The 21,974-nt window shown below is 57.0% G+C and overlaps 1 protein-coding gene across 1 annotated transcript; it reads right to left on the bottom strand.

The window, feature by feature from the left end:
- Nucleotides 1–1,536: 1,536 nt before the first annotated feature.
- Nucleotides 1,537–21,972, bottom strand: LOC140076800 (actin maturation protease-like). Its single transcript, XM_072123514.1, has 7 exons — nt 21,526–21,972; nt 18,310–18,496; nt 4,808–4,876; nt 4,325–4,449; nt 3,720–3,849; nt 3,279–3,349; nt 1,537–2,142 (listed from the first exon to the last, which is right to left on the bottom strand). The coding sequence occupies exons 2-7, from the start codon at nt 18,489–18,491 to the stop codon at nt 1,832–1,834; spliced, it is 888 nt and encodes a 295-aa protein (XP_071979615.1). The 5' UTR covers nt 18,492–18,496; nt 21,526–21,972; the 3' UTR covers nt 1,537–1,831.
- Between the last annotated feature and the right edge of the window lie 2 nt (nt 21,973–21,974).

Consider the following 21,974-nt stretch of genomic DNA (forward strand, 5'->3'; position numbering starts at 1 on the left):
AAGTGTTAATAGAGGCTGGAGCCCCTTGGGCTCATTTGCATAATTTTAAATATTTTTTTTCCCTTTAAAACCAGGCCATAAGGAGCTTAAAGAATAACAGATCCTGCCAGAGGATGCAAACACACCAGTATGTCAGTGTGCATGGTTTTACAATCCTTCATCCTGGTGGTAGATTTCCTTTTAATGTAGTCTGGAGCCCCTCAAGCTCATTTGCCTACAGTCATTCATCCTGGTCATAGATGACTTAACTCCCATAAAAGGGAGATTTGGTATGGAATAACTGATTACAGGCATCTGGGAACTACCTCTATGAGCTGCATCAGCTGCAGTGAATGTGGGTAGTTGGGTGGGGGTCACCTGTAGGTGACAGACGTCATTATAACATAAGGAAACTTGTTATTTTTGGAGTTTCTCCATAATTTTCAGGCCGGGACTTTCCCTATGGCTTGAGGAAGCCAAGAAAGTTCTCTCTGTTATTATAACAGGTCAGAAGTGGCCGAATCTATAGGCGGGGAGGGTCACCTCCGTGCCTGCAGGTAAGTGATGAATCCTGGTGGACAGAGGTAACCGCAAGGAACCTTCCTATACATCTAACCACGTGACCACAATGACCAATCACGGCTCTTCTAGGGAAAGTCTCGCAGGTAACACGGACACAGATTATAAGGATCGATCTTGGATACAACGAAAATAATCATCATGAGAGACCCGGGGCGCTCGGGGTGTGATCGCACGTGGAGATAACGTATCACAACAGCCGAGAAGAGATCTGTCTAATTCCATTGCGTTTACAGAATGCACACATGACCGCTCCCTCATCGATCCGGCACCGGGACTGTGGTGTCGTCTTATGTTCGTTATCCATGGCCTCATTCCTTTTCAAAATATGTTAATGAGCCTGAGGAGGGTGTTACCAGAGCTCCTCTGTGCAGTAGCTTCACAGGCTGTTACATGGTCGGTCGCTTCCACCTCAGTCTGCCTTCTGTAATCTCACAGGAGAAGGCAGGGGAGGAGCAGCTTTGTAACAAACGTGTCGTCATGGTAACAGATTACAAACAAACACTGTTACTATTTATCCCCATTTCTTGCTAATTTGGCACCACTCCTCCTCTACTCTAAGGGCGCGGTCACATGGTGCGTTTTGAAACGCATTACAACAGCTGAGATGAGGTGATTTGCCAAAGTACATTACTGTTAACAAAACCATGTAAAGCAATGTTAACAAAACTTAAACGCATGCATTAACATTTACACTGCGTTTTGTTAATGCAAATGTTACTTGTAATGTAATTGGGCAAATCACCTCATCTCAGCGGTTGTAATGCGTATGAAAACGTAACGTGTGACCGCGCCCTAACAGGTTGTAGATCCTGTGCGCTTCACAAGACAGGATCAGGTGTCTCCATGGTAACAGACTACAAGCAAACACTGTGTAGTCGGATGTTGCCATCTAATTTAGCGCCACATTTCCTCTCCTCGCCGTCCAGGTGATGTGTAACCCGCGTGCGTCACACTACACGGACAGGACGCAGCGACCAACATCCGCGGGTTTATTTATTTGGCTTTAATGAATAAACATTTTGTTACATCCTTTTGTTTCGGGCTCTGCAGCTTCTATGACACACACGGCACAACTCACTTAAAGGGATTGATCATCACATTCCGTATGGTGGGGTCTGACCCCCTCGATCCCTCCATTGATCAGCTGTAGGGGGCGACCTCTTATCTGTTACTACTTACCTCTCCTAAGAATGTAATAACAGATCCTGGAATATCCCTTTAAGCCGGCGCTGTCTCTATAGATAATAAAACAGTTAATAAGTTACGGTCTCTATACATTCTCTGAGTGTCTTAGCAGCAGGATCTTTCCGCACAGCCCGGCTTGTACGCCCCCTGCAGGCAGCACGTAGTCGTTGCCGTCGCAGCTTCTCTTGGGATCCAGGTGCAGGAGTTGGTTATTGCTGCGGCTCAGACACTCGTATCCCCACAGCTGGTAGCGGAGGCTCTTCCCCTGCTTAGCGATGAGGTAGGTTTCTTCTATGTCCCCCGTGTTGATGCTCCGGGGGCTGAGCGGCGGCTGGAAGAGATTTGGGACTTCCGGATCAGGATCATAAGAGCCGCTCCGCAATCCCAGCAGAACCCCTGAGAATAGAGAAGAACAGCGGCCATGGGATCAGGTCATAAATTATCACCAAGTGTCTGTGCAGTCAGAATCCTGATGAAGTGGACTCCACTAATATAGAAGTGAGAACTTCTCAGCCGCACTCACTGCTACCCGACCTCCTGCACCAATCATCTGCTCAGATATGGAAGCGCTTAATGGACTCTGTCCAAACCGAGGCTTGTCAGGCCGCGTGTGGCCCATCAGCACAGCTTTGTGCATCCTCCGCTGTAAGTTGAGATGAATGTTGCTGCACTTTATGTACATGCTCAGCAGAGAAGCTTCTCTTCTACAGATCAGAGGATAAGGCACAGGCAGGGAATACCTGTACTTATCCCAGCACTGCTAGAGGGAGCAGGAGAACAGTCAGCCGGTGACCGTTGTGGTGGAGCTGGAGTAAGAGGAGATGTAAGTTTGGCTACACGGCACCTGGGGTGCGTTTTATTGGATTGTGGGGAACAATATCTACCCCCCCCCTTCTCCCCCCATATTCATAAAGGTAGGGATCAGCAACCTCTGGCTGCAGCTGTGGTCACACAACTTCCAGCCTGAACACATTCTGGGTTGTTCTCTGAACTCTACATGCCAGTTGCTGGGAATTGTATCCACAGGATAAGGGATAACAAGCTGATCCATGAGGAGCCGCCTGCTGGGACCCCCACCAATCAAGAATAGGGGTCCCTTTCTTATTAATAGGTGAAGATGCCTAAGTGTCTGTGTCCTGCCCCATTCAATAGTATGAGAGTGTTAGAATTTGCAAAACACAGCGCCTGGTTATCTCTTGCACCTCCAGTCACTGTTTCAGTTAGTAGTGTAGATACCAGAGCGCTGTGCTCTGCAATTTCAGACATTCCTATACTACTGAATTCTCCAGATTGCTGGAGATCTACTTCTCCTGATTGGATCCTGTGGAAAGGGGAGAACTTGAAAACTCAATACAACCCATTTAAGGTTTCCAACTTCTTTCACTTGCTGTGGTGACCTGCCATTCCAGTCCGCTCTCATTTTGCCGGATCGGAGACCAAATAGCCAATCCGGCAGAATGACGGCTGTTTCAAAAGTTATGGTTGAACCCTTAAAATAAATGAATGACCCCATCCTATAACAAAGTCCTCACCTGAAACCACTGCCCAGTGCGCCCGGTGCCCGTTTTTCTGGCATGGTTCGTGATTGAAGTCTTCATCGTATCTGCACCAGCTGTTAAGTAGTTAAATACACAAATCTGCCTGATAAGACCAATTATCAGATGTAAATTAGATGCAAATGAGCGGCTACAGCAGTTATCACAGGGTCCATCCCTCCACGTGCGCTGCTGCTGCCACCTAGTGGCCATTAAGGAGAAGGCAACTTATTTCTACACTTCATGGAAAAGGAGGAGTTTCCCTTCAGTGCACAGGACTAGAGGAATCATCTATAGGACATTGTAATCTATAGGACATTGTAATCTATAGGACATTGTAATCTATAGGACATTGTAATCTATAGGACATTGTAATCTATAGGACATTGTAATCTATAGGACATTGTAATCTATAGGACATTGTAATGTATAGGATACGGGATGAGAACGGGAAGCCCCGCTGTCAGGTGACGCAGGATTCGCTCTCTGTTCTCTCCTTCCATTCCTCCGGTCAGTAGTTCACAGCGACAGCCGAAAACTTCCTCTGCGAGGAGGGACATGTTATCCGCTAGAAGAGAGAGGTCACACAAATCTGTCACAACCATCGGAGGCGCCAATTAAATAAGACAAATCCCCGATCCTGCGGGAAAATCTCCTTATAGAGGGAACCTGTCACCGGATTTTATCCCTCAGGTAAAGTCTGAAATTTCCTTTCATGTGAAATCTCACCGGTTTAACAATAAAAAAAATCTCATCCAAAGTCACATGACAAGGAGCAGAGAAGAGTCAGATTTGCTTGAGATGAGTCACATTTACATATTAGTTCAATAAAGTTTAGCAAAAGTTAGTGGGGACTTGAGGATTAGCTCTAAAAAGAGCTATCCTCACGTCCCTTACATCCACCTACCACCCGACCTACCTTTATAGGTACAATCGTGGTGGTAGGTTCCCTTTAAGAGTAGATTGTAGAGGAGAGAGTTTAGTGAGTGGAAGATGATTAGTAGGGAGCAATCGGAGGGGCAATTAGCAGGGGCATCACTCACCTGAGAACATTTCCCCGTGGATGGTGAATCCTCTGGACGACGCCACCTGTACAATGAGATCCAGTGTCACCTCCTGTTGGGCGCTCAGTGTCCCCCCGGCCATCCACAGGGCGACCAGCCCGCACCTACAGGACAGTGTATGGATCAGGGTACTATGGGGGGGTTACTGGTTACTCGGTGGAGGGGTCTCCGTGTACTCAATGCTAATTTCTAGTCATCTATACAGACCCCCTGTTGTGGGGGGTGGGGGGGGGGCACTGACTGGACTCAGGAGGTAAAAAATGAGCCTCAATATCTGAAGGCATAAAGGGGGCAACATCTCATCTGTAGGGGAGTCAGAGCCACGATCCAGCCCCCAGCTCCCCAGCCCCCCTTCCACCTGCTCATGAGGTTTCCATTCACTGACAGCCAACACAGGTCTTGTACACAGCAAGGAACAAGTTGAAACACAAGTTGTAGATGAGTCTTTTGTAAGTGACTTACTGCGGCCCCTCCTGTATAAGGGACGGGATGTGCTGGTTATACAGAAGCCACTTCAGATCTTCCCCCAATCTGAAATACAACAAATTGTAATGAATCAGCGAACACTCGGCCGCACATCACACGTCTCCCCCTAGCACTGGGGCACATCACACGTCTCCTCCTAGCACTGGGGCACATCACATGTCTCCCCCTAGCACTGGGGCACATCACTGCAGCCGTACATCACATCACACGTCTCCCCCTAGCACTGGGGCCCATCACTGCAGCCGTACATCGCATCACACGTCTCCCCCTAGCACTGGGGCACATCACTGCAGCCGTACATCGCATCACACGTCTCCCCCTAGCACTGGGGCACATCACTGCAGCCGTACATCACATCACCCGTCTCCCCCCAGCACTGGGGCACATCACACGTCTCCCCCTAGCACTGGGGCACATCACACGTCTCCCCCTAGCACTGGGGCACATCACTGCAGCCGCACATCACATCACACGTCTCCCCCTAGCACTGGGGCACATCACTGCAGCCGTACATCACATCACACGTCTCCCCCTAGCACTGGGGCACATCACTGCAGCCATACATCACATCACACGTCTCCCCCTAGCACTGGGGCACATCACTGCAGCCATACATCACATCACACGTCTCCCCCTAGCACTGGGGCACATCACTGCAGCCATACATCACATCACACGTCTCCCCCTAGCACTGGGGCACATCACTGCAGCCGTACATCTCATCACACGTCACCCCCTAGCACTGGGGCACATCACTGCGGCCGTACATCACATCACACGTCTCCCTCTAGCACTGGGGCACATCACTGCAGCCGTACATCACATCACACGTCTCCCCCTAGCACTGGGGCACATCACTGCAGCCGTACATCTCATCACACGTCTCCCCCTAGCACTGGGGCACATCACTGCAGCCGTACATCACATCACACGTCTCCCCCTAGCACTGGGGCACATCACTGCAGCCGTACATCACATCACACGTCTCCCCCTAGCACTGGGGCACATCACTGCAGCCGTACATCACATCACACGTCTCCCCCTAGCACTGGGGCACATCACACGTCTCCCCCTAGCACTGGGGCACATCACTGCAGCCGTACATCACATCACACGTCTCCCCCTAGCACTGGGGCACATCACTGCAGCCGTACATCACACGTCTCCCCCTAGCACTGGGGCACATCACTGCAGCCGTACATCACATCACACGTCTCCCCCTAGCACTGGGGCACATCACTGCGGCCGTACATCACATCACACGTCGCCCCCTAGCACTGGGACACATCACTGCAGCCGTACATCACATCACACGTCTCCCCCTAGCACTGGGGCACATCACTGCGGCCGTACATCTCATCACACGTCTCCCCCTAGCACTGGGGCACATCACTGCAGCCGTACATCTCATCACACGTCTCCCCCTAGCACTGGGGCACATCACTGCAGCCGTACATCACATCACACGTCGCCCCTAGCACTGGGGCACATCACTGCAGCCGCACATCACATCACACGTCTCCCCCTAGCACTGGGACACATCACTGCAGCCGTACATCACATCACACGTCTCCCCCTAGCACTGGGGCACATCACTGCGGCCATACATCTCATCACACGTCTCCCCCTAGCACTGGGGCACATCACTGCAGCCGCACATCACATCACACGTCTCCCCCTAGCACTGGGGCACATCACTGCAGCCGTACATCACATCACACGTCTCCCCCTAGCACTGGGGCACATCACATCACATCACACGTCTCCCCCTAGCACTGGGGCACATCACTGCAGCCGTACACCACATCACACGTCTCCCCCTAGCACTGGGGCACATCACTGCAGCCGTACATCACATCACACGTCTCCCCCTAGCACTGGGGCACATCACTGCAGCCGCACATCACACGTCTCCCCCTAGCACTGGGGCACATCACTGCAGCCGTACATCACATCACACGTCTCCCCCTAGCACTGGGGCACATCACTGCGGCCGTACATCACATCACACGTCTCCCCCTAGCACTGGGGCACATCACTGCGGCCGTACATCACATCACACGTCTCCCCCTAGCACTGGGGCACATCACTGCAGCCGTACATCACATCACACGTCTCCCCCTAGCACTGGGGCACATCACTGCAGCCGTACATCTCATCACACGTCTCCCCCTAGCACTGGGGCACATCACTGCAGCCGTACATCACATCACACGTCATCCCCTAGCACTGGGACACATCACTGCAGCCGTACATCACATCACACGTCTCCTCCTAGCACTGGGGCACATCACTGCAGCCGTACATCACATCACACGTCTCCCCCTAGCACTGGGGCCCATCACTGCAGCCGTACATCACATCACACGTCTCCCCCTAGCACTGGGGCCCATCACTGCAGCCGTACATCACATCACACGTCTCCCCCTAGCACTGGGGCACATCACACGTCTCCCCCTAGCACTGGGGCACATCACTGCGGCCGTACATCTCATCACACGTCTCCCCCTAGCACTGGGGCACATCACTGCAGCCGTACATCACATCACACGTCTCCCCCTAGCACTGGGACACATCACTGCAGCCGTACATCACATCACACGTCTCCCCCTAGCACTGGGGCACATCACATCACACGTCTCCCCCTAGCACTGGGGCCCATCACTGCGGCCGTACATCACATCACACGTCTCCCCCTAGCACTGGGGCACATCACTGCAGCCGTACATCACATCACACGTCTCCCCCTAGCACTGGGGCACATCACTGCAGCCGTACATCACATCACACGTCTCCCCCTAGCACTGGGGCACATCACTGCGGCCGTACATCACATCACACGTCTCCCCCTAGCACTGGGGCACATCACTGCAGCCGTACATCACATCACACGTCTCCCCCTAGCACTGGGGCACATCACACGTCTCCCCCTAGCACTGGGGCACATCACTGCAGCCGTACATCACATCACACGTCTCCCCCTAGCACTGGGGCACATCACATCACACGTCTCCCCCTAGCACTGGGGCCCATCACTGCGGCCGTACATCACATCACACGTCTCCCCCTAGCACTGGGGCACATCACTGCAGCCGTACATCACATCACACGTCTCCCCCTAGCACTGGGGCACATCACTGCAGCCGTACATCACATCACACGTCTCCCCCTAGCACTGGGGCACATCACTGCGGCCGTACATCACATCACACGTCTCCCCCTAGCACTGGGGCCCATCACTGCGGCCGTACAACACATCACACGTCTCCCCCTAGCACTGGGGCACATCACTGCAGCCGTACATCACATCACACGTCTCCCCCTAGCACTGGGGCACATCACTGCAGCCATACATCACATCACACGTCTCCCCCTAGCACTGGGGCACATCACATCACACGTCTCCCCCTAGCACTGGGGCACATCACACGTCTCCCCCTAGCACTGGGGCACATCACATCACACGTCTCCCCCTAGCACTGGGGCACATCACACGTCTCCCCCTAGCACTGGGGCACATCACTGCAGCCGTACATCACATCACACGTCTCCCCCTAGCACTGGGGCACATCACACGTCACCCCCTAGCACTGGGGCACATCACTGCAGCCGTACATCACATCACACGTCTCCCCCTAGCACTGGGGCACATCACTGCAGCCGTACATCACATCACACGTCTCCCCCTAGCACTGGGGCACATCACTGCAGCCGTACATCACATCACACGTCTCCCCCTAGCACTGGGACACATCACTGCAGCCGTACATCACATCACACGTCTCCCCCTAGCACTGGGGCACATCACTGCAGCCGTACATCACATCACACGTCTCCCCCTAGCACTGGGACACATCACTGCGGCCGTACATCACATCACACGTCTCCCCCTAGCACTGGGGCACATCACTGCGGCCGTACATCACATCACACGTCTCCCCCTAGCACTGGGGTACATCACACGTCTCCCCCTAGCACTGGGGCACATCACTGCGGCCGTACATCACATCACACGTCTCCCCCTAGCACTGGGGCACATCACTGCAGCCGCACATCACATCACACGTCTCCCCCTAGCACTGGGGCACATCACTGCGGCCGTACATCTCATCACACGTCTCCCCCTAGCACTGGGGCACATCACTGCAGCTGTACATCACATCACACGTCTCCCCCTAGCACTGGGGCACATCACATCACACGTCTCCCCCTAGCACTGGGGCACATCACTGCAGCCGTACATCACATCACACGTCTCCCCCTAGCACTGGGGCACATCACTGCAGCCGTACATCACATCACACGTCTCCCCCTAGCACTGGGGCACATCACTGCAGCCGTACATCACATCACACGTCTCCCCCTAGCACTGGGGCACATCACTGCAGCCGCACATCACATCACACGTCTCCCCCTAGCACTGGGGCACATCACTGCGGCCGTACATCTCATCACACGTCTCCCCCTAGCACTGGGGCACATCACTGCAGCTGTACATCACATCACACGTCTCCCCCTAGCACTGGGGCACATCACTGCAGCCGTACATCACATCACACGTCTCCCCCTAGCACTGGGGCACATCACTGCAGCCGTACATCACATCACACGTCTACCCCTAGCACTGGGGCACATCACTGCAGCCGTACATCACATCACACGTCTCCCCCTAGCACTGGGGCACATCACTGCAGCCATACATCACATCACACGTCTCCCCCTAGCACTGGGGCACATCACTGCAGCCGTACATCACATCACACGTCTACCCCTAGCACTGGGGCACATCACTGCAGCCGTACATCACATCACACGTCTCCCCCTAGCACTGGGGCACATCACTGCAGCCATACATCACATCACATGTCTCCACCTAGCACTGGGGCACATCACTGCAGCCGTACATCACATCACACGTCTCCCCCTAGCACTGGGGCACATCACTGCAGCCGTACATCACATCACACGTCTCCCCCTAGCACTGGGGCACATCACTGCGGCCGTACATCACATCACCCGTCTCCCCCTAGCACTGGGGCACATCACTGCGGCCGTACATCACATCACCCGTCTCCCCCTAGCACTGGGGCACATCACTGCAGCCGTACATCACATCACACGTCTCCCCCTAGCACTGGGGCACATCACACGTCTCCCCCTAGCACTGGGGCACATCACTGCAGCCGTACATCACATCACACGTCTCCCCCTAGCACTGGGGCACATCACTGCAGCCGCACATCACATCACACGTCTACCCCGAGCACTGGGGCACATCACTGCAGCCGTACATCACATCACACGTCTCCCCCTAGCACTGGGGCACATCACTGCAGCCGTACATCACATCACACGTCTCCCCCTAGCACTGGGGCACATCACTGCGGCCGTACATCACATCACCCGTCTCCCCCTAGCACTGGGGCACATCACTGCAGCCGTACATCACATCACACGTCTCCCCCTAGCACTGGGGCACATCACTGCGGCCGTACATCACATCACCCGTCTCCCCCTAGCACTGGGGCACATCACTGCAGCCGTACATCACATCACACGTCTCCCCCTAGCACTGGGGCACATCAGTGCGGCCGTACATCACATCACACGTCTCCTCCTAGCACTGGGGCACATCACTGCGGCCGTACATCACATCACACGTCTCCCCCTAGCACTGGGGCACATCACATCACACGTCTCCCCCTAGCACTGGGGCACATCACTGCAGCCGTACATCACATCACACGTCTCCTCCTAGCACTGGGGCACATCACTGCGGCCGTATATCACATCACACGTCTCCCCCTAGCACTGGGGCACATCACTGCAGCCGTACATCACATCACACGTCACCCCCTAGCACTGGGGCACATCACTGCAGCCATACATCACATCACACGTCTCCCCCTAGCACTGGGGCACATCTCATCACACGTCTCCCCCTAGCACTGGGGCACATCACTGCAGCCGTACATCACATCACACGTCTCCCCCTAGCACTGGGGCACATCACTGCAGCCGTACATCACATCACACGTCTCCCCCTAGCACTGGGGCACATCAGTGCGGCCGTACATCACATCACACGTCTCCCCCTAGCACTGGGGCACATCACTGCAGCCGTACATCACATCACACGTCTCCCCCTAGCACTGGGGCACATCACTGCAGCCGTACATCTCATCACACGTCTCCCCCTAGCACTGGGGCACATCACACGTCTCCCCCTAGCACTGGGGCACATCACTGCGGCCGTACATCACATCACACGTCTCCCCCTAGCACTGGGGCACATCACTGCGGCCGTACATCACATCACACGTCTCCCCCTAGCACTGGGGCACATCACTGCGGCCGTACATCTCATCACACGTCTCCCCCTAGCACTGGGGCACATCACTGCGGCCGTACATCACATCACACGTCTCCCTCTAGCACTGGGGCACATCACTGCGGCCGTACATCACATCACCCGTCTCCCCCTAGCACTGGGACACATCACTGCGGCCGTACATCACATCACACGTCTCCCCCTAGCACTGGGGCACATCACTGCAGCCGTACATCACATCACACGTCGCCCCTAGCACTGGGGCACATCACTGCAGCCGTACATCACATCACACGTCTCCCCCTAGCACTGGGGCACATCACTGCAGCCGTACATCACATCACACGTCTCCCCCTAGCACTGGGGCACATCACATCACACGTCTCCCCCTAGCACTGGGACACATCACTGCAGCCGTACATCACATCACACGTCTCCCCCTAGCACTGGGGCACATCACTGCGGCCGTACATCACATCACACGTCTCCCCCTAGCACTGGGGCACATCACTGCAGCCGTACATCACATCACACGTCTCCCCCTAGCACTGGGACACATCACTGCAGCCGTACATCTCATCACACGTCGCCCCCTAGCACTGGGGCACATCACTGCAGCCGTACATCACATCACACGTCTCCCCCTAGCACTGGGGCACATCACATCACACGTCTCCCCCTAGCACTGGGGCACATCACTGCAGCCGTACATCACATCACACGTCTCCCCCTAGCACTGGGGCACATCACATCACATGTCTCCCCCTAGCACTGGGACACATCACTGCAGCCGTACATCACATCACACGTCTCCCCCTAGCACTGGGGCACATCACTGCAGCCGTACATCACATCACACGTCTCCCCCTAGCACTGGGGCACATCACTGCAGCCATACATCACATCACACGTCTCCCCCTAGCACTGGGACACATCACTGCAGCCGTACATCTCATCACACGTCTCCCCCTAGCACTGGGGCACATCACTGCAGCCGTACATCACATCACACGTCTCCCCCTAGCACTGGGGCACATCACTGCAGCCGTACATCACATCACACGTCTCCCCCTAGCACTGGGGCACATCACTGCAGCTGTACATCTCATCACACGTCTCCCCCTAGCACTGGGGCACATCACTGCAGCCATACATCACATCACACGTCTCCCCCTAGCACTGGGGCACATCACTGCAGCCGTACATCACATCACACGTCACCCCCTAGCACTGGGGCACATCACTGCGGCCGTACATCACATCACACGTCTCCCCCTAGCACTGGGGCACATCACATCACACGTCTCCCCCTAGCACTGGGGCACATCACATCACACGTCTCCCCCTAGCACTGGGGCACATCACATCACACGTCTCCCCCTAGCACTGGGGCACATCACTGCAGCCGTACATCACATCACACGTCACCCCCTAGCACTGGGGCACATCACTGCGGCCGTACATCACATCACACGTCTCCCCCTAGCACTGGGGCACATCACTGCAGCCGTACATCACATCACACGTCTCCCCCTAGCACTGGGGCACATCACTGCAGCCGTACATCACATCACACGTCTCCCCCTAGCACTGGGGCACATCACTGCGGCCGTACATCACATCACACGTCTCCCCCTAGCACTGGGGCACATCACTGCAGCCGTACATCTCATCACACGTCACCCCCTAGCACTGGGGCACATCACATCACACGTCTCCCCCTAGCACTGGGGCACATCACTGCAGCCGTACATCACATCACACGTCACCCCCTAGCACTGGGACACATCACATCACACGTCTCCCCCTAGCACTGGGGCCCATCACTGCAGCCATACATCACATCACACGTCACCCCCTAGCACTGGGGCACATCACTGCAGCCGTACATCACATCACACGTCACCCCCTAGCACTGGGGCACATCACTGCGGCCGTACATCACATCACACGTCTCCCCCTAGCACTGGGACACATCACATCACACGTCTCCCCCTAGCACTGGGGCACATCACTGCAGCCGTACATCACATCACACGTCACCCCCTAGCACTGGGGCCCATCACTGCGGCCGTACATCACATCACACGTCTCCCCCTAGCACTGGGGCACATCACTGCAGCCGTACATCACATCACACGTCTCCCCCTAGCACTGGGGCACATCACTGCGGCCGTACATCACATCACACGTCTCCCCCTAGCACTGGGGCCCATCACTGCAGCCGTACATCACATCACACGTCTCCCCCTAGCACTGGGGCACATCACTGCAGCCGTACATCACATCACACGTCTCCCCCTAGCACTGGGGCGCATCACTGCAGCCGTACATCACATCACACGTCTCCCCCTAGCACTGGGGCACATCACTGCAGCCGTACATCACATCACACGTTCCCCCTAGCACTGGGGCACATCACTGCGGCCGTACATCTCATCACACGTCTCCCCCTAGCACTGGGGCACATCACTGCAGCCGTACATCACATCACACGTCTCCCCCTAGCACTGGGGCACATCACTGCGGCCGTACATCTCATCACACGTCTCCCCCTAGCACTGGGGCACATCACATCACACGTCTCCCCCTAGCACTGGGGCACATCACTGCAGCCGTACATCACATCACACGTCTCCCCCTAGCACTGGGGCACATCACTGCAGCCGTACATCACATCACACGTCATCCCCTAGCACTGGGGCACATCACTGCAGCCGTACATCACATCACACGTCTCCCCCTAGCACTGGGACACATCACTGCAGCCGTACATCACATCACACGTCTCCCCCTAGCACTGGGGCACATCACTGCAGCTGTACATCACATCACACGTCTCCCCCTAGCACTGGGGCACATCACTGCAGCCGTACATCACATCACACGTCTCCCCCTAGCACTGGGGCACATCACTGCGGCCGTACATCTCATAACACGTCTCCCCCTAGCACTGGGACACATCACTGCAGCCGCACATCACACGTCTCCCCCTAGCACTGGGGCACATCATTGCGGCCGTACATCACATCACACGTCTCCCCCTAGCACTGGGGCACATCACTGCAGCCGTACATCACATCACACGTCTCCCCCTAGCACTGGGGCCCATCACTGCAGCCGTACATCACATCACACGTCTCCCCCTAGCACTGGGGCACATCACTGCAGCCGTACATCACATCACACGTCTCCCCCTAGCACTGGGGCACATCACTGCAGCCGTACATCACATCACACGTCTCCCCCTAGCACTGGGGCACATCACTGCGGCCGTACATCACATCACACGTCTCCCCCTAGCACTGGGGCACATCACTGCAGCCGTACATCACATCACACGTCTCCCCCTAGCACTGGGGCACATCACTGCAGCCGTACATCACATCACACGTCTCCCCCTAGCACTGGGGCACATCACTGCAGCCATACATCACATCACACGTCTCCCCCTAGCACTGGGGCACATCACTGCAGCCGTACATCACATCACACGTCTCCCCCTAGCACTGGGGCACATCACTGCAGCCGTACATCACATCACACGTCTCCCCCTAGCACTGGGACACATCACTGCAGCCGCACATCACACGTCTCCCCCTAGCACTGGGGCACATCACTGCGGCCGTACATCACATCACACGTCTCCCCCTAGCACTGGGGCACATCACTGCAGCCGTACATCACATCACACGTCTCCCCCTAGCACTGGGGCACATCACTGCAGCCGTACATCTCATCACACGTCGCCCCCCATAGCACTGGGGCACATCACTGCAGCCGTACATCACATCACACGTCTCCCCCTAGCACTGGGGCCCATCACTGCAGCCGTACATCACATCACACGTCTCCCCCTAGCACTGGGGCACATCACTGCAGCCGCACATCACATCACACGTCTCCCCCTAGCACTGGGGCACATCACTGCAGCCGTACATCACATCACACGTCTCCCCCTAGCACTGGGGCACATCACACGTCTCCCCCTAGCACTGGGGCACATCACTGCGGCCGTACATCTCATAACACGTCTCCCCCTAGCACTGGGGCACATCACTGCAGCCGTACATCACATCACACGTCTCCCCCTAGCACTGGGGCACATCACTGCGGCCGTACATCACATCACACGTCTCCCCCTAGCACTGGGGCACATCACTGCAGCCGTACATCACATCACACGTCTCCCCCTAGCACTGGGGCACATCACTGCAGCCATACATCACATCACACGTCTCCCCCTAGCACTGGGACACATCACTGCAGCCGTACATCACATCACACGTCTCCCCCTAGCACTGGGGCACATCACTGCAGCCGTACATCACATCACACGTCTCCCCCTAGCACTGGGGCACATCACTGCAGCCGTACATCACATCACACGTCTCCCCCTAGCACTGGGACACATCACTGCAGCAGTACATCACATCACACGTCTCCCCCTAGCACTGGGGCACATCACTGCAGCCGTACATCACATCACACGTCTCCCCCTAGCACTGGGGCACATCACTGCAGCCGTACATCACATCACACGTCTCCCCCTAGCACTGGGGCACATCACTGCAGCCGTACATCACATCACACGTCTCCCCCTAGCACTGGGGCACATCACTGCAGCCGCACATCACATCACACGTCTCCCCCTAGCACTGGGGCACATCACTGCAGCCGTACATCACATCACACGTCTCCCCCTAGCACTGGGGCACATCACTGCAGCCGTACATCACATCACACGTCTCCCCCTAGCACTGGGGCACATCACTGCAGCCGTACATCACATCACACGTCTCCCCCTAGCACTGGGGCACATCACTGCGGCCGTACATCACATCACACGTCTCCCCCTAGCACTGGGGCACATCACTGCAGCCGCACATCACATCACACGTCTCCCCCTAGCACTGGGGCACATCACTGCAGCCGTACATCTCATCACACGTCGCCCCCTAGCACTGGGGCACATCACTGCGGCCGTACATCTCATCACACGTCTCCCCCTAGCACTGGGGCACATCACTGCAGCCGTACATCACATCACACGTCGCCCCCTAGCACTGGGGCACATCACTGCGGCCGCACATCACATCACACGTCTCCCCCTAGCACTGGGGCACATCACTGCAGCCGTACATCACATCACACGTCTCCCCCTAGCACTGGGGCACATCACTGCAGCCGTACATCACATCACACGTCTCCCCCTAGCACTGGGGCACATCACTGCAGCCGTACATCACATCACACGTCTCCCCCTAGCACTGGGGCACATCACTGCGGCCGTACATCACATCACACGTCTCCCCCTAGCACTGGGGCACATCACTGCAGCCGTACATCACATCACACGTCTCCCCCTAGCACTGGGGCACATCACTGCGGCCGTACATCACATCACACGTCTCCCCCTAGCACTGGGGCACATCACTGCAGCCGCACATCACATCACACGTCTCCCCCTAGCACTGGGGCACATCACTGCAGCCGTACATCTCATCACACGTCGCCCCCTAGCACTGGGGCACATCACTGCGGCCGTACATCTCATCACACGTCTCCCCCTAGCACTGGGGCACATCACTGCGGCCGTACATCACATCACACGTCGCCCCCTAGCACTGGGGCACATCACTGCGGCCGCACATCACATCACACGTCTCCCCCTAGCACTGGGGCACATCACTGCAGCCGCACATCACATCACACGTCTCCCCCTAGCACTGGGGCACATCACTGCAGCCGTACATCTCATCACACGTCTCCCCCTAGCACTGGGGCACATCACTGCAGCCGCACATCACATCACACGTCTCCCCCTAGCACTGGGGCACATCACTGCAGCCGTACATCACATCACACGTCTCCCCCTAGCACTGGGGCACATCACTGCAGCCGTACATCACATCACACGTCTCCCCCTAGCACTGGGGCACATCACTGCAGCCGTACATCACATCACACGTCTCCCCCTAGCACTGGGGCACATCACTGCGACCGTACATCACATCACACGTCTCCCCCTAGCACTGGGGCACATCACTGCAGCCGTACATCACATCACACGTCTCCCCCTAGCACTGGGGCACATCACATCACACGTCTCCCCCTAGCACTGGGGCACATCACTGCAGCCGTACATCTCATCACACGTCTCCCCCTAGCACTGGGGCACATCACTGCAGCCGTACATCTCATCACACGTCGCCCCCCATAGCACTGGGGCACATCACTGCGGCCGTACATCTCATCACACGTCTCCCCCTAGCACTGGGGCACATCACTGCGGCCGTACATCACATCACACGTCTCCCCCTAGCACTGGGGCACATCACTGCAGCCGTACATCACATCACACGTCTCCCCCTAGCACTGGGGCACATCACTGCAGCCGTACATCACATCACACGTCTCCCCCTAGCACTGGGGCACATCACTGCAGCCGTACATCACATCACACGTCTCCCCCTAGCACTGGGGCACATCACTGCAGCCGTACATCTCATCACACGTCTCCCCCTAGCACTGGGGCACATCACTGCAGCCGTACATCTCATCACACGTCGCCCCCCATAGCACTGGGGCACATCACTGCAGCCGTACATCACATCACACGTCTCCCCCTAGCACTGGGGCACATCACTGCAGCCGTACATCACATCACACGTCTCCCCCTAGCACTGGGGCACATCACTGCAGCCGTACATCTCATCACACGTCTCCCCCTAGCACTGGGGCACATCACTGCAGCCGTACATCACATCACACGTCTCCCCCTAGCACTGGGGCACATCACTGCAGCCGTACATCACATCACACGTCTCCCCCTAGCACTGGGGCACATCACTGCAGCCGCACATCACATCACACGTCTCCCCCTAGCACTGGGGCACATCACTGCGGCCGTACATCACATCACACGTCTCCCCCTAGCACTGGGGCACATCACTGCAGCCGTACATCACATCACACGTCTCCCCCTAGCACTGGGGCACATCACATCACACGTCTCCCCCTAGCACTGGGGCACATCACTGCGGCCGTACATCACATCACACGTCTCCCCCTAGCACTGGGGCACATCACTGCAGCCATACATCACATCACACGTCGCCCCCCATAACAATGTGTGACCACTCACCGGTTCTGCCGATTCCTGATCAGTCTCTTTAACTCTTCACATCCCCCGACAGAAGGGTCGCTGTTCTCTGCCACCTTCTTAAAGAACTTGCTCTTGACAAAAGGAGGGGGGGAGAGGACCGGGGGCGGCAGTGGGGGTCCAACATTAGTGTTTGTAGGGGCATCTCCATCCTCCTGCGGCATGAGTGCTAAAGAGACAAGGTGGATAAGACACGAGCCGACATGTTATAGGTTCAGCCATACAATCCTATAGTATACCTGCATAGATGGCTGCCCACCCTGATAATGCGTTGTGGCACCACCATGCGGCTCCCTATGAGGCACAGCTGCTTCTGCTCCAATCCGTTGTAATCCCTTTTTGGGACGCATATTAAGTGTGTATTCCAGGACTATAGGATCACATGATCAGGGCGGGGGCCTATAGCTGGGGGCTAGAGGGCACCTCTGGTTTTAGCTGCAGACTCTCTAGGACAGTGGTGGCGAACCTATGGCACTCAGAGCCCTTTCTGTCGGCACACCGGCTGTCTCCAAGGCACAGAGTTTGCCAGACATGACATCTTCCTGCAGTCTCAGGTAGTCCAAGTAGTGTCCTGCTATTTTAAAGTGACCCATCCTGTGCTGCTTGGTCCTGTCCAGAGAGTGAGAAGTTGTGGACCGGGTCGAATTGGAGCTCAATGATTCTGGTAGCAATAAGTTTGTTACTGCCTAACTTGCCGTGTTGGTACTTTGGGAAAAGCTGATGTGTTTTGGGTCTTATTTTGGACACTCGATCCCTAAAAGGTTCTCCATCACTGCTCTAGGATCATCTGTGTCCTTCCAAGGACGTCTCCTCCTCCACCAGATAAGACGCTGTCCGGGTGATATACGAGAGGGCGAGGCCCGCCCCACGGACACACCCTGCGCCCCAATAGGCTTTATTACAAAATCCAAACTTATACTGATTTATTTCTAATAAATGTGGTCATGTTGTCCCTTAGAAACCAGATGGCTTCCTTGGATACGACCACCTCACATTTTGGCAGCGGTGGCCAGACATGCGCTATTGAGTCCTGCCTGACCTCCTGGATTCAGCGATCATTATTACAGGACGGCTGTGGGACCTGCAGTGACACCCGGACATTTCATATACAAAAACTTTTTGCAATCCCTCCAGCAGAGGTGGTTGTATCCAAGGACACCGTCTAGTTTCTAAGGGACCATAAGACTACATTTATGAGAAATTATTTTCACACAGGTGATTTTTTTTAGTGACATCTAATTGAAGAAAGGTTTACATACGGCAGATTAATGACACTGAATGTCAATGCTCAGACGAGAAAACCCCTTAGGCAAATATGACTTTTCTCTGCTCATGGTCACCGGACCGAACATTTCATACCTGACCCGAGGGGTCTGTAAGTTTAACCCCTCAGTGACCAAACTCATTTCCCCTCGAAAATATGAACCCTAATTTGGCACTTTCAAAATTTTTATGTTTAATGTCGGAGCAGACGCCAGCGATGCCCGAGACCCCGGAGCAGACGCCAGCGATGCCCGAGACCCCGGAGCAGACGCCAGCGATGCCCGAGACCCCGGAGCAGACGCCAGCGATGCCCGAGACCCCGGAGCAGACGCCAGCGATGCCCGAGACCCCGGAGCAGACGCCAGCGATGCCCGAGACCCCGGAGCAGACGCCAGCGATGCCCGAGACCCCGGAGCAGACGCCAGCGATGCCCGAGACCCCGGAGCAGACGCCAGCGATGCCCGAGACCCCGGAGCAGACGCCAGCGATGCCCGAGACCCCGGAGCAGACGCCAGCGATGCCCGAGACCCCGGAGCAGACGCCAGCGATGCCCGAGACCCCGGAGCAGACGCCAGCGATGCCCGAGACCCCGGAGCAGACGCCAGCGATGCCCGAGACCCCGGAGCAGACGCCAGCGATGCCCGAGACCCCGGAGCAGACGCCAGCGATGCCCGAGACCCCGGAGCAGACGCCAGCGATGCCCGAGACCCCGGAGCAGACGCCAGCGATGCCCGAGACCCCGGAGCAGACGCCAGCGATGCCCGAGACCCCGGAGCAGACGCCAGCGATGCCCGAGACCCCGGAGCAGACGCCAGCGATGCCCGAGACCCCGGAGCAGACGCCAGCGATGCCCGAGACCCCGGAGCAGACGCCAGCGATGCCCGAGACCCCGGAGCAGACGCCAGCGATGCCCGAGACCCCGGAGCAGACGCCAGCGATGCCCGAGACCCCGGAGCAGACGCCAGCGATGCCCGAGACCCCGGAGCAGACGCCAGCGATGCCCGAGACCCCGGAGCAGACGCCAGCGATGCCCGAGACCCCGGAGCAGACGCCAGCGATGCCCGAGACCCCGGAGCAGACGCCAGCGATGCCCGAGACCCCGGAGCAGACGCCAGCGATGCCCGAGACCCCGGAGCAGACGCCAGCGATGCCCGAGACCCCGGAGCAGACGCCAGCGATGCCCGAGACCCCGGAGCAGACGCCAGCGATGCCCGAGACCCCGGAGCAGACGCCAGCGATGCCCGAGACCCCGGAGCAGACGCCAGCGATGCCCGAGACCCCGGAGCAGACGCCAGCGATGCCCGAGACCCCGGAGCAGACGCCAGCGATGCCCGAGACCCCGGAGCAGACGCCAGCGATGCCCGAGACCCCGGAGCAGACGCCAGCGATGCCCGAGACCCCGGAGCAGACGCCAGCGATGCCCGAGACCCCGGAGCAGACGCCAGCGATGCCCGAGACCCCGGAGCAGACGCCAGCGATGCCCGAGACCCCGGAGCAGACGCCAGCGATGCCCGAGACCCCGGAGCAGACGCCAGCGATGCCCGAGACCCCGGAGCAGACGCCAGCGATGCCGGAGACCCCGGAGCAGACGCCAGCGATGCCGGAGACCCCGGAGCAGACGCCAGCGATGCCGGAGACCCCGGAGCAGACGCCAGCGATGCCGGAGACCCCGGAGCAGACGCCAGCGATGCCGGAGACCCCGGAGCAGACGCCACCGATGCCGGAGACCCCGGAGCAGACGCCAGCGATGCCCGAGACCCCGGAGCAGACGCCACCGATACCGGAGACCCCGGAGCAGACGCCACCGATACCGGAGACCCCGGAGCAGACGCCACTAATGCCGGAGACCCCGGAGCAGACGCCACTAATACTGGAGATACACCCCAGTCCCTACAGCCATACAGTCTCATGTATACAGTGTACACAGCCACTTACCTGTAAGTTCTCTCCACTTCCTGCACTGAGAGGAGGCTCCGCCCCTATCCGTGACATCACAGATTCCCAACTAAAGACACTGGCAGGGGGCGGGGCCTGTGCGGTCTCTCTTTAGTTGGGAGCGATGCTCTGCAGCAGTCCTGCAGCGCATCGCTCCATCCTGAGGCAGTCACCTCACAGATGTGTTGGGGGCGGGGCTGCAGGAGTGACACGTGACACGTCCAACACAGAAATGTCTGACTGACAGGGTCACATGCTCAGCTGCTGGGGGCCCCGCCCACATATCATACAGCGCGGGGTGGTGTCACGTCTCCTCTCTGGTGTTAGTACATGCAAGAGACTAACGGATGCAGGCGCGTTATGGTGTATAATGCGATGTGAACAGTCACCTAACACTAACATCAGGCAAACCGACCCACGGCGCGCGCTCTCCTCACAGTCCGCCCCGG

Source organism: Engystomops pustulosus, chromosome 9 (assembly GCF_040894005.1).
Source record: "Engystomops pustulosus chromosome 9, aEngPut4.maternal, whole genome shotgun sequence".
NCBI lineage: Eukaryota > Metazoa > Chordata > Amphibia > Anura > Leptodactylidae > Engystomops > Engystomops pustulosus.